A 22,338-nucleotide genomic window follows, 5' to 3' on the forward strand; every position below is an offset into this window, starting at 1 on the left:
GAGGGAAGGGCAGGGAAAACACCTCTGAAATGCCCCGGCTGGGAACATGCCCCCACCTCCCATCTCTGTTCTGTCCCAAAGGGACAGCTTTACAGGATACAAAGCCAGTGATGTCTCCAAAGGAAAACCTAGAGAGAGAGAAGGCTGGGGTCCCAGACTCCTCTGACCCAGTATGCCAGCCTCTGCCCTGCCAGCCTGACCCTGGCAGGGGAGGGAGAGGAAGAAGGAGAGATAGGAAACCAAGCCACGCGTCACAGATACGTTCACTTCTCACAGGCTAACTGGCAACTTGTCCACAATTAAGAGTTCTGGGGCATGCAGTGAAGGGTGGAGCCTCTGCCAGGGAAGGGGGTTCTCTTGGGGGCAGGGCCTTTGCTGGGGGAGGGGCAGGGCCACAGCAGGTGTCGTTCATGAGGGGAGGGGGGTTAAAAAATATATCGAATTTAAGCTTCCAAAAAAAGACCCGGAATAGGAGGATGAGGACGACTGGGAGGAGGAAGAGGAAGCCCTCTGGGAGGGGTCTGAGGAAGAGGAGAGTGTTGGAGGGGGAGGCAGAGGGGCAGGCGGCCAGTCTGTCCATGTGCCCTGCCTGGGGGTTCCTTTAGGGCGATAGGTCTCTATCGGCAAGAAAAGCCCCGGCCCAGGCTCCTTGTTGCACCTGTTTGGGGCAGCCCAGCAGGGAGCCACACCGGCTGGGCCACATGGGCCTGGGCCACATGGGCTGGGCCACATGGGCTGGGCCAACAAGGGCTGGGCCAGGAGCTGCAGGAGCCACAGCGGCTGGGAGGGGCCTGGCCAGTTGGGAGGGCTGGGCACCATATGGCTGTTGAGTCTGTCTGGGCAGCACGGCTGGCCTGCCCACCTCCTCTACCCTCCGGCCAGCCCAGGGGCTCCATTCTCTCTCAGGATGCGAAGTAGGAACTCTGCATGGAGTACAGCCTGTCGATGGGGTTCCCTACTCGTGCCTGGAGGGAGCCCACGTCGGAGGAGCCCAGGAAACAGTCGCTCAGACTCGTTAACGAGGTGTCCTGTCAATGTCGTGGAAAATGGAGTCGTTTCCTGAGGAGCAGACACTGGGTCAGAGCCCCGGACCCTGGCCCTCAGGACCCTCGCCCAACCAGCATAGAACCACAAGGAGCCCCGACCACCCAATCTGTGTAGGGGTGGTGCAAAAGACAGGATGAGCAGGCCCCACCATCCCATAGCTTCCTGAACCTGAAAGATCTCTTCTACTGGTCTAGGGACATGAGGGGAAGTCCCCATGTGCCCCTACCTGACCCAGAGAAGTTCTGAGCCCTCCCCTCTTTTCCTTCTCTTATCTCCCTGTGGCCTCTGGCACATGTGTGCTACTAAGAATGAGCCCCTCCTGCCTCCCAACAAGGGTCCCTCCTGAGACTCCTCCAAAGTACCAGGTTCAAGCCTCCAGCCCCAAGGGAGCCCCCAGAGCCTGATGCCAGGAAAAGCCCATGCCAGGGCACATAATGGGTGAGGGGCCTCACTGCCATCAGGAGAACATGGGCTAGGTCTGACTTGTTTACTGCTGAGTTGGAGTGGCCTATTTGGGGCAGAGATTGGGGTAGGGATAAAGGCAGGATGGGCTGGTCCCCTGACGCTTCCTAACTTTTGCTCCCAGCTAATATTTGAGATGTGATGCTGGGGGTACGGGAAGAGGGGCAGGTTAGGGACTCTTTTCCTGAGCCCTATCTCCATATAATAGTTAAGGATGAAGCTACAGAAACTAGCACCAGCCCATCCAGTAACAGCTACAAGGGAGATGTCCCCAAGCACCTTCCTTTTACTCTTAAGATCCAGAGAGAGGTGGGCACTCAAGGCAGAAGGGCTAAAGGGGAAGGGTATGGGCACCCAGAGCCTTAAGGGTTTGGGGCATAGGGCACAGAAGAAAGCGGTGAGGGCAGGGGGATGGATGCTAGAAGACATGGTACCTGAGAACCCTAGTGGTAAGGCCAAAGGCATGGGGAATGAAGGGATATGGGGCTGGGAGGCCCTAAGGGTACCCAGAAACATGGGCTCTGCGGCCCTGGTTAGAGACCAGAGCCCAGGATATGGAGGACAGGGGATGGGGCCTGAGACCCTACTGGGGGGCTGGGGTACCCTGAGGCCACAGGGCAGTGGGGCTGGTGGCTTACCATAGGGGTTCATTGGTCACCTGGCATTTGAGGAGGCGTGAGGCCCTGCTGGAAAGGGTCACTGCTACCGTAGGTACTCTGTTCCATGCGACAATGGGCTGTTGGGGTGGGCCAGTGGTGTGATATGATGCCATCATTCCTTCCATTCGATTAGACAGGACCTCTGAAGAGATATAGAAGGTCCTTTGCTGCTAACCCCGCCCCCTCAAAAAAACCCAACAACAACAAAACATTCAGGGCTGTGCAAGAACCATTGGACCAAACTGAAACCCACTGTCATCGAGAAAGCCCAGAAGAATACTTAGGTATTTAAATAGATTGTAAGCTCATTGAGGGCAGGGATAGTTCATTATTGTCTTCAATGCCCTGCATCTAGTATAATGCCTAACACATATTAAGCACTTATTATTATTATTTTTGATTGATTGATGAGATTTGACTCCCAGAACCCTGTCTCAGGGGTGCAATTCAGAGAGTACAGACACATTCGTGGTCATTCTCATGGGAGCAGTCCACCAAGCCCCACACCTTCTGGAGACACATAACCCCATCTCAGACAAGAGCTTCGGCTCTCTTCCCAGACACTGTTTAACAAGGAAGAGGTTCCCTTTGCCTCAACCCTGGGGACAGAGAATCTCAAGGTGAAAGGCATCTGAGGGGAGTCTATTAGTAGAATCTGGACCTCAACAAAAAAGCCCTCTACATCATCTCTGACAAGGATTTATCCAGCCTTCCCTTGAAGGCTTCCCATGAGATGGAAAACTCATCAGCTCCCAAGGCAGCTTTTGGATAATTCTGGTTGGTCATTTTTCCTTATTTGGAGCCTAATCCATCTCTACAACTTCTGCCCATTGACCTTAGTTCTGCTCTCTGGGACCAAGCAGAAGTCTAATCTCTCTTTCATATGAAAATCCTTCATCTAATTGAAGACAGCTGTAATGTTCCTTATAAGTCTTTTCTTCTCTAGGCAAAACCTCCCCCATTAACTAATTCTCACATGGTATAGTCTCTGGTTCCATAGACCTCTTCTGGACATGCTCTAAATGCTCAAGTCCTTTCTAAAATGTGACACCCAGCATGGAACACAATACTCCAGATGTGTCCTAACCAGGACAGATGTTCCTTTCTCTCCTTCTGGACATTATCCCGTCCCCTGTCCTCATCTCTGTTAAGGAAGCCTGTCACAGTAGCTTAGTTGGCTTCTGAGTCATGCTATTGACTCATGGTAAGCTTGCATTCATTAAATTCATTGAAATTCCCAGTTCTTTTTCAAGGAATATATTGCCCATCTACATCTCACTCACCCAACCCATCCCATACTTAGGTAGTTGATTACTGGGACCCAAGTGTAGGATTTTATATTTATCCTGATTAAATTCACCTTATCAGATCTAGTCCATCCTTCAAGACTTGATAGTGTAGAGTTGCTCTACAAAGCTCTCCCCCCTCCCACCAGGAGAGTACCAAAACATCCATCCAAGCCTCAAGTCTGGATAGTGGAAAGGAAGGGACAAAGAGCATTGCATTTGAACCCCTAAGGGTCAGGGATCAAATTCTAGCCTTGCTACTAACTAGTTACAGGACCATGGGCAAGTTTTCCCCTACTCTGGGTCCCATTTTCTTCCAATATAAAAATGGGGAGATAGTATTGAATAAGATCATGGATCTCAGCCTTTTTTTTTTTTTTTTTTTTTTTTTTTTTTTTTTTTTTTTGCAGGGCAATGGGGTTTAAGTGACTTGCCCAGGGTCACACGCTAGTAAGGTGTCTGAGGCTGGGTTTGAACTCAGGTCCTCCTGAATCCAAGGCTAGTTGCCTTATCCATTGCACCACCTAGCTGCCCCCGATTCTCAGCCTTTATGGTGCATCACGGATCCCTCCTTTAGCAGTCTAATGAAGCCCTATGGACCCCCCTTCTTCTAATAATGTTTTTAAATGCATAAAATCAAATGTATAGGATTATAAAAGAGACAAGTATATTGAAATAGTTAAAAAATATTTTCAAAGCAAATTCACAGACCCTGGGGTAAGAGCTCCCGGATTATATGATCTCTAGCATTTCCTTCCAACACTAAGTCCTTAAATCTTATGTTTACTTCTGAAGTCAGGGCTGGGTCCCAACACCCTCAACGCTCTTTAATACGCAGCTCTTGTGTACCCTATTCAGGAGGCCTATCTTTTTAAGCTACCTAATAATTCTCAACGCATACCACCTTTCAGAAGAGGTGCTGCCAAGCACACTCTAAGCTGGACAGAACTGACCTGCAATTTGTCTTCTTGTTTCTAGGGACTGAGGTTCAGGGAAACAGGGCCCTTGATAAATACATACATCCTAATCATGTCACCCCTCAGCCTCCACTTTTTCTCAATAAAAGAGGCCTGTGCTTGGCTTGGCATGACCTTATGTCATGGTCCCCTTACCCCTGCAACACTGAGAGACCCTACCGTTCACTCACTCACTCACTCACTCACTCACTCACTCACACACATACACCACAAACACACACACCTTGCCCCAGCCGCTGTGAGTTCTGCTGCTCCTGCTGCTGTTGGTGCCTTCTTGCCAGCTTCTTCATCTGCACAAAGGGAAGACAGACCATGTCAGTGGAAATGCAGCCCCTACCCACCTCCCCGCACTGTCTCAGCTGCTGGAAGGGGAGTAGGTAGAACCAGAGGGGAGAGGTGGGAGGGAGATGGGAAGTAAAATGAAATGGTCACTGATTTACCTTAGCTCTCTGGTTCTGGAACCACACCTGGACCACGCGAACACTGAGCCCTGTTTCAGCAGCAAGTGTCTCTCTGACCTGCTCAGGGAGAGAGGAAACACCAGTCAAGTCCCTCTATCCCCCATCCCCAAACCTATCATTTACCCTCCAGGAATGGCTCCAAGCTGGACTCAGCCCTCTCTCACTAAAAATAAACCTTCATCTGGGAGAGAGCCAGGAAGAGATCTAGAACTATGGCCTTAGGAAGACCCTCTGGGATGAGGTGAGATATTCCCCTAGTTGGAAAGGGTACATCTCCTGAATGCTTCCAGAGACCTATGATAGCAGCTTTCATTTCTATAGAGTCACTTATGGATAGGTCTAATTGGCGGCAGTATTTCCTAGGTCAAGCCTGAATCTGCCCACCCTTTAACCTTCCACCCCTTAGTTCCAGCTCTGCCCTCTTGGGACAACAAAACAAATCTGATCCGTCTTCCCCATAACAGTCCTTCAAATATTTGAAGACAATGGTTTCCTCTCATCTTCTTTAGACCCCCGGATCCCCTGCAGATCCAGGGGGCGGTTCATTCAACCCTACCTCAGCAAGAACTCTTTCCTTCAGCCTCTGTTGGAAAACCTCCAGGCATGGATAAGCCACTCCTATCACAGGCAGCCTACTCTATTTGTGGACTAATTAATTAAATTCACAGGACTGTTATTTCTGAGTCAGTATCCAAACTCAGGTCTCCAGACCTCATGTCCAAGACTGCCTCACCTTAATTAGTTAGCAAGAGGGAAGCCAACTTCCAGGTCCCTCCAGCTCCAGGAACACAGGGATCCTTGGAGGGTCGCTTGGAGAGGGAGGAACAGGGTCAGGATAGGGAGAAGTATGAATAGGAAGGAAGAGGCGATCTCTGTTACTGGCCGAGCACATGTCTATAACAGGACTCACCTTCGACAGGCTTGGAGGAAACTTCAAAGGAAGCCTTGAACGCTCTCCTCTGCTGTGTGGTGAGGATGGTCCGGGGCCGCTTTGGCCTCCTAGGGTCCTTCCCGTCATCGCTGCCTTTTCCCTGGCCGCCCTGGCCTTTGGCCGGGCTTCACGTCCCCATCCTCCTCGTCGCTTTTCACTGTGGACAAGACATGGGGAACATAGTTAGGGGTCTTTGAGGCCATCAAGGAATAGGAAAAGACAGATACAAGCACAGCCCCATTCTAATAAGCACAACATAGTCTTAGATGGAGCTTCAAAGTAACTCCCTGGTGCTCTTAGCCAGTGGCTCACATTGGTCAATCTGCTTTCCTATTTGAGTTTATTTCTCCATCTGAGATGGGGAGTGGAATAAGGAGTAATAATAACTCTAATTCCCACTTCTCTAGTGCCTTACAAAACACTCTTTACACAGCTAATACATGGAGGAGAGCAGCAAAAACAATGTTATCTACATCTTACAGATGGGAAAAACTGAGGCTCCAAGAGAGGAAGTAGTTTGGGCCACTGTCACACAGCTATGAAGTGTCAGGGGCAGAACTTAAACTCAAAACTAAGGGTCTTCCCACTACACCAGTCTGTCACAGCCTTCCCTTTCCCCCTAAGGGCTAAGCCCAGCACTTTCCCACCCTAACCCACAATACCAGGGGCAGAGACTGAGATACCCAAGGGGAAGTCACAAGGGCTTCTATGAAGGCTCTAGAGAAATAGCAAAACTGAGAGGGAAGACACACACTCATATACACGTAAACACAGAAAGTCATTTCCACAAATAGTGTCAATCCATCAAGGACCTGTGATTGTCAGGGAACTCTCCCCTACCCACTGATCATTTTATATTGATTATCTATAACTTACTGTCTCATAATACAAATACACCATGATGCATATTCATACATCCATGTCCATCCTCCCAGCATGTACATACATATAAAGTACACATCTATACTGCCATACATATCTCACCTTGATGCATTTCTCTGGAGGACTTCTCTGACTTGCCACCAAGCCCCAGGAAGCTCCATTATTGGGAAAAACCTCATCATTCTGTAAGATCTCAACTCCTTGTCACTCCTCCTCATCCTCCTTATCACCTTCTGCCTCTGATTGTAGGGTGGGGACTATGAGCTCCAAACCTCCGCTTAAGAAGAATGCCCACTTCACACCTCCAGCTTTCTCACCCGTTTCTCAGCGGGCTACTGTATTAGTTTTCAGACTTCTCTGATTGATTTCTCCATCATAATCCACTATAAGTGCTGAACTAGACTCTGCCTTTTGAGTTCTGTCATCTACTACCTGTGTGACCTGGGCACATCTCTCTGAACCTCAGGCTCCTTATCTGTAAAATGAGGAGGCTGGATGAGATGGACCTCTAAGGTTTCTCCCCAGCTAAATATCTATGATCCTAATAGGGAACCACTGGTGAGCAGAACAGAAACATGTTCAGGCCAGTACAACAAGAAAATGATTCTAGCAGCATCTGTAGGTGCCGGGGAGAGAAGAGACTAGAGGTTGGGCTTTCGGTTAGGTATGAATTACAATAGCTCAGATGAAAAGTGATGAGGGCCTGAACTATGGTGGCAGCAGTGTGAGGTGAGAGAAGGGGACTCATATTGTAGGGGCACAATTGACAGGACTTGACAAGAGGGGAGGTTGTGATGGAGAAGGAATTATAATGGAAGATCCCAGGCTTTCGAGCATGTGTTATTGAGTTGGTAGTGATGTCCTCAACTGGAGTAGGGAAAATGACATGTTTATTTTAGTACATGGTGAAGTGGAGAACATCTCTGGGGCCAATTTCCAGCAGACAGAGATGTAGGAATGCTTAAAAAGAAAATGAGAATGTAAGACTGGTATTGGAGGTATATGGGAGATGGAAAACTGAAGTGAATTGAGATAAGTGGGACATCCTGGGCAAAAACCCAACTAAAATGTATGTCCTTCATATAGTATATATATATATATATATAGATATATATATAAATGGCCTTCATCCCTACCCTTCTACCACATTCAATTAAGCAAACATTTATTAAATTTGCTGGGTACTGGGTAATTCTTGCTTAAGGAATATACATTCTCTTGGGTGTTTGGGTGAGAGCAAGGGACACTCAGATACAATATCAATTGCATTCCAGGCATGGAAGACAGCCTGTTCAAAAGTACTGAGATGAGAAATGGAATATTGAGTCGGGAAATATTGAGGCCAGTTTGAATGCAGCATAGAATGTGTGAAGGAGAATTATATGAAATGATCTGGAAAGGGAAGCAGGAGTCAAATTGGGGAGGTGCTTAGATATCAGGTTTATATTTTATCCTGGAAAGTCATAGGGCTTTTGAGCAGATCAGTGATAAGTTCTGACCTGTGTCTTAGGAAATTGTTTTGTCAGCTGTGTTTCAGTGCATTTAGAGTAGGAAGCAAGGAGGCAGAGAGACCAATTAGAAGACTGTTATAATATTCCAGGCAAGAGGTGGTGAGGACCTGAGCTAGGGTAGTATCTCCGTGAGTGAGAGAAGACAATGCCAGAGGTAGAATGAACAAGGACTTGACAAGTGATTGACAGATACAGAAACCTGTACTCCCTCAGGGGAAAAAATAAGAGATGAAAGGCTCTTCTTACCCATATGGAGTTCACAGTCTAGAAGAAGGACATGCACGCACATGCACACATGACATGGACAGAGATATCATATGTTCTTTCCAAATCACAGTTTAGTGACTAGAACACTAGGCTCAGGATCAGAAAATAAGGGTTTGAGTCTTGCCTCCGACATGTCCTAGCTGAATGACCACTGACAAGTCATAAGCCCTCTCTGAGGCTCAATAGACTCACCTGTAAAACAAAGGCCTGGCTGCCTAGCTCACAAGGTGGTTGTGAGGAGAGTGCTCTGAAAACCTTAAAGAAAGAGAACCTAATATTGATCATCTGTGAACCCAGAGGAAAAAATCCACCTTAAGGAGCACAGAACTTAGACTTCAGAGGGTGGGGAGGGGAAAGATGGGGCTGGATGTTGAATCAGCAAATGGGTTTCCTGGTTTCCTTCTGGGGGCTAGATGTAGTAATGGCTTGTCCTGGCCAGGTTATGGAGCCGGGGATTAATATAATGAATATAACCAATGATCATTTACATTTACACAGCACACCTTACGGTTTACAAAGTTGTTTCACATCCATAGCCTCACTTGATCTTCACAGCTCTGGGAGGTTGGCAGGGCAAGCTTACAGTTCCCCAATTTTACAGAGGAAACTGAGGCTCAAGCACGTTAAATTCCTTAACTGAAGTCACACGGATAGTTAACAGTAGATCTGAGATTTGACCTAGGTTTTAGGCTTCACTGCAAAGTGATATTAGAAGTCCATATGGGCAGCTAGGTTTCGCAGTGAATAGAGTGCTGGGCCTGGAGTCAGGAAAACTCATCTTCCCAAGTTTAAATCTGGCATCAGACACTAACTCACTATGGGACCCTGGGTAAGTCACTTAACCCTGTTTGCCTTAATTTCCTCATCTGAAAATGAGCTGCAGAAGGAAATGGCAAACCACTCTAGTATCTTGGCCAAGAAAACCCAAATGGGGTGATGAAGAGTCAGGCACGACTGAACAACAACAAAAAGAGGTCATGGAGTCTGACTCATTTTACAGATGAGAAAATGCAAGTCAGAGAAATAACCTGCCCACCTAAGTCACCAGGCTGGGTCTTGAGCCAACACTCTTGCTCTTTTGAGTACATATGGTTAGAGAGAAACATATACCCAGGCAGCTTCTTCCCCTCTCCTCCTTTTACATATAGAATTAAGCTCTCTCTCCCCCAGGGAACTTGAGTTGGCTCCCCAATTTCTATTCCCTACCTCAATCTGGCCATTTATGAACCCTCTGAAGTTAGTAGAAAGCACCCTTCTTTCTGAGACCTGCCACACCATATCCCTCAACTGATTTAAATCAAAGCTGCAGGTCCATCTCCTATGAAAAAGTTTAGATTAGCCTTCACTCTGGTCACTCCTTTACAAACTCCAAGCTCCTAGAGAACTAAAGTTAGCCGATATATCACTCTGTATTCCTGTCATTCATCTCCATAATCTTCCTCCCATTGTTCTCTGTGTCCCCTCAGTAGACTCAGACTTGCACAGTGGAAGGGCTCCTTTGGACTTCTAATCCAATGCCCCATTAAGTCTCCCTCCTCCAACCAACATAGGTGTCCTCTATTGTGCCACTGAAACACAATGTAAAAGATCTTTGTCCACAAAGAACTCACTACAACACAATGAATGCCATTTATTGTTGGGCAGCTTTCATCATTAAATGTGAAGGAGTTAATTTCCCTGTCTTGAAAATACTTAAAATCATTATTCTTCCTAAATTTCCTTCACCTGGGCAAACATTCCCAGTTCTTTCAACAGATTGAGAGGCTAGAGCAACCACATCTTGCCTGCTGCATCAGTTTGTCAATGCTCTTCCAGAAATGTGCTGTGCCAAGATGGACCTAGTATTCCAAATATGGTCTGACCAAGGCAGAAGTTGGGGGGGGGGTGGAAATAGCCTCAGAGTCAGTTGTCCCATGAGACAGGCAGTTTTCTGCTGTTCCATAGCCAGTGACAGGTCCATGAATGGTTGGGGCCTCTCACTGAAAGAGAGGGAAGTTCTTTCTCTCCCAAGCCCATCATCAGCTCACCAAAAGGGATCAGTTTGGAGAAGGAAATGGCAAACCACTCCAGTATCTTTGCCAAGAAAACCACCTGGACAGTATGGTCCATGGGGTCCAGACTGAATGACTGAACAATAAGACACTGACCACTGGACCACAGAGCGTGGAGTGCTATACTGAGAGGTATGTTACTCTCCTGTGGCATCTTGGGGTGGTCAGAGAGAGGAATCTGATGATGGGTTTTGCAGGGAGAAAAAGGCTGTTATATCATGGATGGCAGGCAAGCCCTGGTGATTTGAAGGGACCGGCTAGGCCTGTAGCTCCAATTTCAGAGTAGCTCTCCTGGGGATGTAGCCTGTGAACAGACAAAGTCATTGGAGGACCAGGCTGGGGGGATGGGACCAAAGCCCTGGAAGGTCTGAAGCCTCCCGGGCAGTGGATTCTGAGGTGTTCAAGGCCCCCTCCTCTTGGTGTGCCCGTCCTCCCTCCTACCAAGACTGATCCTCTCCCTGCCCCTAGCTTCTCTCCACCCCCACAAGCCCCCGGCTCTTCCTGGAGGTAGGATGCTGGGGACTCACCGGAGTCGGACTCGTCCGGGCTCACAGAGCTGAGCAAGTCTTTCTCTTTCTCGTAGTCACTCTTGCAGAGCAGCTGGCCCTCCTTGAGAACGAACTCGTCACCTTTCCGGAGCTGCCGCTCGCACACGCAGCAGCAGAAGCAGCTGAGGTGGTACACACATTCGAGGGCACGCATCACGAACTCTGTGGGTGCAATCTTCTCCATGCAGCCGCTGCACTTGGCTGCAAAAAGTCTGTTGGGGGGCAGGGAGGGACAGGAAGACTTCAGATACAAGGTGGATCTCTCCACCCTGTTAAGTGGGACAGAGCCCTTGGCTGCTATGGTTGGAGGTGGTTGCTAAGGGACCTGGGTGGGTCTGCTCTTGAGGCCCCCCTCCCACAAACTCTACCCTATAGAGGCCACCCCTCAAAATACATTGGAGCCTTGATCTACATTTCCTATAATAGGAACCACATCCCCTCAAATGACATGATATTTGTAAAAAGCTTAATACATTGCCTGGCACACCAGTGGATATATAATAAATGCTCATTCCCTTCCCCTTCCCTCTGTGAAGAAAGGGACCTGTATACACATACGTTATATATGACATATCTGTATACATGTATGTAATACTTAAGGGGATATGAGAAGTCTGTCCCATGGGCTTCTTGGGTCCTGAATCCAGGTAGGAGGGTCTTTGTTCCCTGAGCTCTGGCCTTCCTCACCTATTATTGGAGTTGGAAGGACCTTAGAGATCATCTAATCCAAACCCTTCATTTAGCAGGTGAGAAAGCTGAGGCCCGACAATGGGAATATACCTGCCCAAGGTTACATATCTAGGAAGCAGGATTCAGTCAGGATAAGAACCCAGGTTGCTAGATGGTGGGACACAGGGAGGCTCTCAGGGGACTTGCCCCAGGGGTCACTGTGAGCTGAGAGATTCATAAGATTTCCCTGTCCCCCTAAACCTCCTAAGCATCAGGAGAACACTAGCAGCCCCTAAAGAAGTTGTTTGTGACTCCTCCATCCTAGAAGAGGCATAAAACTACTGGGCCAGAATGGTGCATACATTGTTAGATGCAGTTATTATGAAAGGCCTTTTTCTCTGTTACAAGGGAGAAGATAGGTGTCAGATCCTGAGGACAAGGAGGAAAGATTTCTGGAAATGACTATGATGTGAAAACAAAAGGCATCGACAAAACTTTTTTTTGGGGGGGGGTGAGGCAGTTGGGATTAAGTGACTTGCCCAGGGTCCCCAGCTAGTGTCAAGTGTCTGAGGTCACATTTGAACTCAGGTCCTCCTGACTCCAGGGCTGGTGCTCTTTCCACTGCGCCACCTAGCTGCCCCCAAAAAACTTATTTTTAATAGTTCTTTTCTGCTGTTCCAAGCTTATCTGGGACTGCTTCATTATAAGAGTGGACCTGGCCCAAGGCCAGGGGAGCCCCTCAACCCAGGGTCTGAAAAACTTCCCCCCTCTACCCACACATGTGGCTAGAGCACTGGGCCCGGAGCTAGGAAGATTTGAGTTCAAAACTGACCTCAGACATTTACAAGCTGTGTGAACCGAATAAGTCACTTAACCTCCGTCTGACTCAGTTTCTTCAACTGTAGAATAGGGATAATAACAGCACCTCCCTCCCAGGGTTGTTGTGAAGTTTAAGATACTATTTGTAAAGCATTTAGCACCGCACATAGTTGGCACTTGATAGGCAGTCAGTTAATAAACAAATCTGAAGCACCTTTTTGTGCCAAGCATAGTGCTAAGTGCTGGGGATATAAAAAGAAGCAAAAAGCAGTCTGTGCCCCTAAGGAGTTCACTATTTAATGGAGGAGATAATGTGCCAACAAATACATACAAAGCAAGTTACATATGGGATAAATAGGAAATGATTAGAAGAAGGAAAACACTGGAGTTAAGAAGGGTGGTTAGGGAAGGCTTCCTATAGGAGGTGGGCTTTTAGTTGGGACTTCAAGAAAGTCAGAGAGTTCAGTAGTCTGAGTAGAGAGGGGAGACTGTTCCAGACATGGGCGACAACCAGAGAAAATGCCCGGAGCTGAGAGATGAAGTCTTGTTCATGGAACAGCCTGGAGGCCAGTGTTACTGGATGGAGAGTGAGGTAGAAGAAGACTGGGAAGAGAGTTGGGGGCTTTGGATGCCAAAATAACATTTTGTATTTGTTCCTGGGAGGCATTAGGGAGCCACTGAAGTTACTAAGTGGGGAGGGGGGATGGCATGGTCAAATATGCTTTTTAGGAAAATCACTCTAGTGACTAAATGGAGGATGGATTGGAGTGGGGAGAAGCTCAAGGCAGGCAGACACACTAACATGCTGTAGCAATCAATAATACAGGCTTGAGGTGATGAGGGCTTGTATTAGAGTGGGGCAGGGTCACAGGAGAGAAGGGGGCATGTTTAAGAGAGGTTGCAAAGGTGAAATAGGCAGGTCCTGGCAAAGCCTTGGATATGGAGGGGGGTGAGAGATAGGTTGTGAGCCTGAGGGATTAGGAGGATGATGTTGCTCACTACAGTAACAGGGAAGGTAGGAAGTCGAGGGGGAGGGTTGAGTGGGAAAGATAATGAGATCAATTTTGCACACTTTGAGTTCAAAATGTCTAGCGGACATCCAATTCAAGCTGTCTAAAAGGAAGTTGGAGATGTGAGACTGGAGATCAGCAGAGAGGTTCGGGCAGGATAGGTAGATGTGAAAAGCATCAGCACAGAAATGGCCATTAAATCGATGGTTGCTGATGAGATTACCAAGTGAATAAATACAGAGGGAGAGAGAAGAGGGACCAGAAAAGAATCCTCTGGGATACCTACAGTTTAAAGGCATAACCTTCATGAGGATCCATCAACGGAGACTGAGGAGTAGTCAGATAGGCAGGCAGAGAACCAGGAGAGAGTGATGCTCTGAAAACCCAGAGAAAAGAGATTATCAAGAAGAAGGTGATCAATAGTGTCAAAGGTTGCAGAGAGGTCGAGGAGAAAGAAGATTGAGAAAAGGCCATTAGGTTTGTCAATTAAGAGCTAATTGGTAACTTTGGAGAGAGTAATTTCAGTGGAATGATGAGGCCAGAAGCCAGACTGTAAGGGGTTAAGAAATGAATGAGAGGAGAGAAAATGGAGGCACATATCCTAGCTGTGGCCTTTTCAAGGAGTTTAGCCACAGAAGGCAGAAGAGATATAAACCATGGAAGGATGAAATGAGGGATTTTTCAGGATGGGCAAGACACGGGCACATTTGTAGGTAGCAGGGAAGGAGCCAGCAGACAGGGAGATAAGTGACAGAATGAGCATGACAGAGGGGGCGATCTGTTGGAAGAGACAGGATGGAATGGGATCACCTGTGCAGGTGGAGGTATTAGTCTTTGTAAGGGGTAAGACCACCTCATCACGTGAGATATGGGTGAATGAAGAGATAGCCGCAAAAGAGAGATAGCTGAATGATGAGAGGAGGAAGAGGGGAGCAGAGGCAGCTCATGACGAATGGCCTCAATTTTTTCTGTAAAATATGAGACAAGGTTCTGGGATGAGAAGGTAGGAGAAGGGAGAGTCATGGGAGGTTTCAGGAGGGGTGAAAGTGAATTGATAAATGTGATGTACGAGCAGCAGTGAGGACCCAGGTGAGGTTGTATGACACAAATTTGTTGTGGGCTCAGTCAGAAGGGCTATAGGATTTTCTCCACCTTCATTAAGCAGCAGGTATACAGGAACAAAGGCAGCTTGATGGTGGTAATGATCCAAGGCTGAAGCTTGGCAGGGTGTAATCAGCAGTATGAAAAGGGGGCCAGGAACTCAAGAGAGGAGGACAGTGTAGAGCTGAACTGGTTTACCAAAGGGTCAAGATGGGGAAAACAAGAGAAAATGGCCAGTGGAAAAGAGATGGCCTGGGAGAGAACTGAAGTGTCAAGAGATTGAAAAGTAGGGTGTCAATAAAAAATAGGGTTTGGTGAGGGAAGTCAGAGGGAGAGGTAGAAACCCAATAGGTTAGGGTTGAATAAAGGGATTTTAGAATTCTTGAACATGGTGGTGGTACATTTGTGGGTGTTGGCAAGATGAAGGGTTTGACCATCTTTGAGTGTGGCTGAAGTGGGGTGGAAGTGAAGAGGCTGAAGAACTGAATAGTGAGGGTGTTTGAAGGCCAGTCAGTAGGTAGGTTGAAGTCCTCTAGGATGAAGGCAAGAGTTGGGGAGGACAGAAAAATTGTGAACCAAGTATGGATTTGTTGAGGGAGGAAGGGAAGTGACCCAGAGGTCTGTCGACAACATTTACCAGGATTTTGATTGGGTGGTAGATATGAATAGCACAAGCCCCAAAGGAAGAAGAGTTAGTGAGTGATGGCAGAACCTGGAAGTGGCAATGGGGAGCGAAGAGTATTCTATTCTAATTCTCCTGCTTCAACCAATGAGCAGAGGTAATCAATGAAAGTGCAACCAGCCCTGGAGAGGCGGCCAGGGAGGCTGTGTATTGGGGTGGGGGTGGGGCATGGGGAGCCAGGTTTCATGGATTGCTAGAAAATGGTCCAATGAATGTCTTTGAGCTCCCTGCAATGGATGCCATCCTGCCCTAAAGACATCTGGCATCGACCTTGAAGCCCAGTGACTAACTGCTGCCCCTAGAACAGTTATCTCCCTCTCCCTTGCCCTGACCCCAGCCTAGGCTTCTGGAGACGGCCCACCTCTCTCCACTGGCTGGCTTAATAGTTGTTTGTCTGGACCTCAGGTCCTTCTCATCCCGTGTCTCCCTCCCACTTCGAGAGGGCCCTCTGCTTCCTCCTCTTTCTGGGCAAACAGTTTGTAATTGTTTTATTACAACTAATTTATTACAAGCTGGAAGCGCCCAAGCTGTCTCTGAGAAATTTGCTGTTTGAGTTAAGTTCGGTTCAAGGGGTTTGCTCAACAGACCGGCTCTAAGGAGAGCAGACCTGGTCCTGGTGCATTTGTTTACTGAAGGCTTGTCTCGGGGCAGGCAGCAAGAGGGCGGGTGCCCTGCTTAAAGTGTGCTGGGTGACAGATACTGTCTGTTTGCCAACCGGCCCTTGGGAGCTCTTCAGCCTTGCCCTATCCTGGCCAGCCTTCAGTCACGGGACGGGTGCCTTAACCACTCCCTTTCCCCAAGGTGGCCTGTTCCCCAGTTACTGTGGGGCTATTTCTAGGGGTTATCAGACCTCCTATTCAAGGGGTTATCAGTACCTCCTATGCAGAGGGAGGGAAGAGCAGATGGAGCGCCACAGAGACAAGGCTTGGCCAATGGAGGAGAGGCAGGCAGAGAACACTCATTTCCTCTGATGGGAAAGGAGGTTCTCCTATCTCTTGGGGCTGGGAAAGGCCCTTCACTCACACACACACACACACACACACACACACACACACACACACACACACACACACACACCAGGAAGCAGGAGTTTCTAGTCTCCAGCAAGGCTAGCCTCTCACTACCCACTGGGACTTCCAGCTTCCAGGTAGAGTTTAGGCCAGAGGGTTGTGTGGAGTCAATGATGAGGCTTAGGGTTATGTATGGTGGCTCGTGTCAGTACCTCATACGCTTGTGTTTCTATGATGTGCGTGCATATGTTTACTCATACCTATATCTGTGTGTCCACATGTGCTTTTGCACCTATAGCAATGTATATGTGTGGCCACATTATGTGTTTGGGTGCGGCATTCCATGCATTCATGTGCACATATGCCTGTGTGTATCTCTCTGTGTATTCATTCATGCATGTATGACAGTCTATGTGTGTATTTGCATGTGCAAGACACAGCAGACTGAAGTATGTCTATCTCTCTGTATATGTGCTTATCCCTGTGATTGTATGACTGTGTGGGAGTAGGGCCAGGGGCAGCTTGGGGCTCAGAGGGGTCTAGGGCAGCATGGAGGAGGAAGAGACAGGCTCTCTGAAGAGAGAGCCAGTTATGTGTGTAGGTGCCTACCATATTCTCTGGGGAGACCCTTTCCTAAATAGCAAGAGTGTCTGTTAACCTCCAGGCTAGACCAAGGGAAAAGAAACACTTCATAGAATTCAAAGGACAGAAAGATGGGCTCAGGTTGTTGGGCTGAATTAAACTCAGAGATTGGGGCGGGCGGGGGTGGGGGTGTGGGGGTGTGTGGGGGGGTAGGAATTAAAGGAACTAAGGCCAGAGAAGGTAAAGTGCCCATGGTGGCCTGCTAAAAAGTGTCAGGGTCAGGATTAGAATCCTGTTCTCTCTCTCTCTTTTTTTTTTAGTGAGGCAATTGGGGTTAAGCGACTTGCCCAGGGTCACACAGCTAGTAAGTGTTAAGTATCTGAGGCTGGATTTGAACTCAGGTACTCCTGACTCCAGGGCTGGTGCTCTATCTACTGCACCACCTAGCTGCCCTAGAATCCTGTTCTCTTAACTGCAAATCCAGGGCTTTTACTTGGCTTGTCCTGCTGTGGGGACTTAGCAAAGGGCTGAGTGAGGGTCCAGAGCATCTAGTTTAGCAGGGAAGTGCCCCACCCCGTCCTGCACAGTCCTGAAGTCTGAGGACCAGGGAGGCAGCTCCTGACCCCCTGCTGGACATAGGTCTTGGCTAGTGGGGCAGAGAAGCCAGCCCTGAACTTGAAATCCCTATCTCTGTTCTTGGAGATGATACCATCTCTAAGAATAAAGGCCTGGGAATACAGACAGTATGGGATTTGAAATCAGAAGATCTTGGAAGGAATCCTGGTTCTGATGCTACCTATGTGACCTTGGGTAAGTCACTTCTCTTCCTTTGGGTCTCAGTTTCTTCTCCTGTTAAACGAGAGGGACTGAACCAAATGATCTCTAAGGTCTCTTCCCGCTCCAACAATCTATCCCAAGCTCCCTTCCGCCTCTAAGACTTAAGAAACCACAACACAGCGAATGCTGGCTGATGCTGGAATCTCCCAGGCTGTGGCCAGGCTGTGGGATCCCACCCCTTCACCCCCTCCCCTGCCTTTCCTGCCCCCCCTTCAGCTGACCACTCTGCTCCCCTATCTTTTATCACTGTCACATGTCTGCATTTTTACAGCCGCTCTTCCTCACCACACTTTGATGGAAAAATTTATGAAGAATCAAATTATTGCTGCTAGGAGAGAATTAAAACAATTTTTCATTTACCAAGTCCCTGGCACTGCTCGGCGGTGCGCCACCTTTGGGAACGCCATCGCTCTTCCCTCCCCATTCCCATCCCTCTTTATGGCCCCGCAATTGTGCGGCACAGATTACGGCTGTAATTTTCCCCTAATCTGTTCTGGAGCCCAGAAACTGTCATGAAAGTGAAGCGCTCCAATGGCATTCATAATGGCAAGGTCGTAATTGGAGCCAGAGCCATGGGGCTAGGCCCAAGGTGGTAATGGGGCCAGGGGGTGAGGCACTGGTAGCCACAGTCCTGGGTGCCCTCCCTCAGTAGGCAGGAATGCAAGGGATGTGTCTGCCAGGGATACAGTGTATGCCCACAGGGGTGATAATGCTTGGGGACAAAGGCATCCTGCACCTGGGGAGTCTGTCACTTAGGATGTCTGGGGGCAGGTAGATGGTCAAGGGCCATGAAAGTAATGAAAGCAGCCCTGCCTGCAGTACACATTGGATAGATACATTTTGGGAGGGTTCCTGCCGTCTAAATGCTAGGATTTAGAGTCAGTAGGGATCTTAGAGATTAATCTAATCCAGTCCCTTCACTTTACAATGGAGGAAACCGAAACCAGGAGAAAAAAAAAAAAAAAGGAATTGCTTAAGGTCACAGAGGTAGAAAATGGCTGAGCTGAGATTTGAACCCAGGTCTCTTGATTTCCAAATTCAAGGCTCTTTCCACTATAGAAAAGAGGCAGTGGGAAGGGAGAGGCCCCCTTAAGGGCTCAGTTCATGCAGCCTTTGCTCTCACAGAGTCAGTCACAAACCTCACTAGGAATGCCTCTTCCTAGTTCTCTCTCACGGCATCTGTCCCTCTGCTTATTTTTCCTTCTCCCTATTGCTTCCTTCCCTGAACTTCTTCCTATCCCTTCAGGTCAGGGGTTAACCTAGGATCCATGGACTCCTAGTAGATGGATTTCAGGGCATCCATAAACTTGGATGGGAAAAAAAATACATCTTTGTTTTCACAACTGAAACTCAGCATTTCCTTCAATTATTTAAAAACATTATTCTGAGAAAGGGTCCATAGGTTTCATCAAACTGCCAAAGGGCTCCAAGACACAAAAAAAGATTGAAAATCCCTACTTTAGATACTTTTCCTTCTTTTCCTGTCCCCTCTCCAGAATTTGCTCACATCCCAGTGGAGGTTACAGGGATACCTTATTTGGAATCAGACTTACTTCTGTTGCCATTGCCCTGGATCTTTGGGAGCCCTGGGATCTCAGGGCAGGGAGAGCCTAGAATATTCTGTGGCATCCCCTTTACTCAATTTCCTCTTCTGTAAAAAGCCAAGGACTGAACTAGAATGTTGGTAGGTCCTTTTCATTTTTAATATGCTACATTCTCTATGTGAAAATTCTATATTCTAAAGTCCCTCCCTAACATCCTAGGTTTTAAAAACACTTCATTTTATGTCTATATACCTTCAGGTGGGAAAAACGAAATCATATTCTTCTTTGTTGTCCAGACTGTATACTCTTTCCTCCTCTTCTCTCCATCCTAGTCCATTCTTATAGTAATTCCTATATATCTCTTGGATTCAGGCTAAATTAATTCTCCTTGGGCAAGAGTTCATTGGCTAGGTTCATCTGTCCTTAGTCACCAAGAATATGCTAGTGGGAGGTGGGAGTGGAGAGGGGGAAGGGAAGGGCTTATTTGGGATCAGTGTAAAGCACTCAACAGCCTTTGCCTGTTCAGTGGTGGGGGCTGAGACAATTGTGGCCAACCCATCAGTGCAGCCAATTTAACAACTGATTTGCAAAGGAAGCTCTGTTAGGCGTGTGGTGCTAATGTCCTTGCAGTGGGGGGTCTATTGCTACTTTCTCCAAACTCATCAACACAATCTATTATTAATACTTCTCGAAAGGCTCTGCTGGGTTATTGCTGCGCAGTGGCAGATACTCGGGGTGTCATCTGTTATCTATATTGCAAAAACATGGGGAATAAAACAAAATGGGGAGACTTTATAAACAAAATGTGTCATTGATTTGGTCTCAGAGCATCTCCCATGTATAACACAGCAGGAGGGGGAGGGGGAGGGTTCTGGAAAGGGGAGCTCAGAGGAAGGCAATGAACTATTGTCTGAAGTTAGGGGGCTGCCTTTTGTCTTCTGGTACCATGATATGGTGAAAAGAACAAGGGATTTGGAATTGAGGACCTGGGCTCAAATCCTAGCTTTGGTACTCGATATTTGTATGACCTTCCCCTCCCTGGGCCTCAATTTTCCCCTTTGTAAAAGGAGATGATCATTTTCCTCTGACCCACCTTAGAGGATGGTTGTGAGGAAAATGTTTTGTTTACTTTAAAGTGTTATAGAAGTGGGGTCTATTTCCCGCCCTCCTAGACTATAAACCCTATGAGGGCAGGGGCCTTATCTAATCTAAACTTTGTATATCATTTCTAGAATTGTGATCTGCACAGAGTGGTCACTTAATAAATGCTTGTTGACTTGACTTAATGTTTGTTGAATTGAACTGAATTGAGCCAGTAGTCACCCAAAGACAAGGCGATCATCCTCCCAGATTCGGCCTTCCTTCCCAACCCCCTCATGGCCTTTTGTTAATTGAAAATAAACCATCTCTTCAGCACCTCCTCCTCATTCTCTCTCTGTTTCCTCCCTTGGTCACTGGGCATTATTTGGGAGCCTGTAACTCCTATTTGTTCCTGGGTGCATCTTCCTGTCTCCCATTGTGGGCTGGATTAATCCCCGATTTTCCTTTCCAAGGGGCCTATTCTCCATGGGGTGGGAGGGAATGTGCAGGCCTGACTCCCTGCTATAGCAACGGGCCCTCCCTGGGGTGGCCCCACAATCTCCTCGGGCCAGCCGGACGCCGCTCCCAAGTGGCGCTGCCCCCAGTAAATCCTCCTTCAAGAAACAAGGCGGATTATCGGGGTCGCTTGCTGCAGACTGAGCCCTGGCCCTCCTCTCTATAGAGTCTCACTCACTCAGAACCCTGCTGCTGCAAACAATGAAACCCCAATCACCACCGCCCAGGAGGACACAAGAGCCGGATTGTGCAGAAGGCTAATTCCACTTTAATACCTTTCCAAGTGCTGAGGCACTCCGAGATGGCAATTTAACCCCCGAGACCCCACCAGAGCCCCGTCACAGAATCGGAAAATATTGGCACTGGGAGGGTCTTAAACTGAGGACCGTTAGGACAGGAGGACTGGCTTCAAGATTGTCTAGCCTGATACTCCCACAGCCCACATTTTGCAGGTGAAGAAACAGACTAGGACAGGGGAGCAATTGGGCCATGCTCACGCAGAGAGGGAGGGCTGGAGCCAGGATCTGACGGCACCACACAGATTTGTCATGGCTCTGCCCAGACTTCCAACCTGGGCTCTCTCCAGGAAGGTGTGCTGCCTTCCCTCACTCATCTTGGCTTGTCTTAAGTAATGTCCCTGCCTGCAGGTGACTTTGGGTAAGTCCCACTTGTGTAAACCAGGACTGCTAGAGGGGAAGCTTAGATACAGAGATTCCATGAACGTTAACGCTGGGAGGACCTGAGAATATAAAATATTAGCACTGGAAAGGACCCAAAAGATCATCTAAGTTTCACTTCCTTATTTTACAGATGAGAATAGTGAGGCCCCCAAAGAGGAAGTGACTTGTCCAAGGTCACACAAGTAAGTAATGATAGAGTCAGACTCTTAGGTCTATGCTCTTTCTCCTATTTCATGCTGCTTCCCTCAGATACTCAGACCTGTGTCATTAAGGCCAGATTCCAGTAGATACCTAGGGAAGGGGGAACCTTGTCCTCATCAAATGGACTGAGAAAACAGTTCTAAGTTAGGCCCCAGGAAGTCGGAGCTCTGGATCCAGGGAATGATTGAATATCCCCATGTCTGGTCTTGAGTACACCTAGGGAGGTCTGCGCCAAAGAGCAAAATTGTCCCTTTTTTGAGTCCCTCAGGACTTGGGCTAGGGCATCAGTAGGCAGGGTTCCACATATTGACAATCCTGTGTACACACACACACACACACACACACACACACACACACACACACACACACACACCTTGATTAAAAACTCCAGCAATCCCTTCACTGGCCAATCAAGGCTATCACTGAGTACCCTGATATCCTCTCACACAGTCCATCTAATTGACTCAGAAATCCCCTTATTGTTATCACTTCACTGATCCTCATCCCCCTTATTTCTCACAACCT

The 22,338-nt window shown here is 48.0% G+C and overlaps 1 protein-coding gene across 1 annotated transcript in view; it reads right to left on the reverse strand.

Annotated features, from left to right (window-relative positions):
• Nucleotides 1–902: 902 nt before the first annotated feature.
• LMX1B (LIM homeobox transcription factor 1 beta) overlaps nt 903–22,338 on the reverse strand; it is a 183,077-nt gene continuing 161,641 nt past the window's right edge. The window contains 10 exon segments of the mRNA XM_043988952.1: nt 903–1,030; nt 1,033–1,059; nt 2,148–2,162; nt 2,165–2,236; nt 2,239–2,310; nt 4,655–4,721; nt 4,872–4,952; nt 5,810–5,947; nt 5,949–5,980; nt 11,062–11,294. Of these exon segments, the coding sequence (XP_043844887.1) occupies nt 903–1,030; nt 1,033–1,059; nt 2,148–2,162; nt 2,165–2,236; nt 2,239–2,310; nt 4,655–4,721; nt 4,872–4,952; nt 5,810–5,947; nt 5,949–5,980; nt 11,062–11,294 (865 nt within the window).

The sequence above is a fragment of the Dromiciops gliroides genome, chromosome 2, assembly GCF_019393635.1.
Source record: "Dromiciops gliroides isolate mDroGli1 chromosome 2, mDroGli1.pri, whole genome shotgun sequence".
NCBI lineage: Eukaryota > Metazoa > Chordata > Mammalia > Microbiotheria > Microbiotheriidae > Dromiciops > Dromiciops gliroides.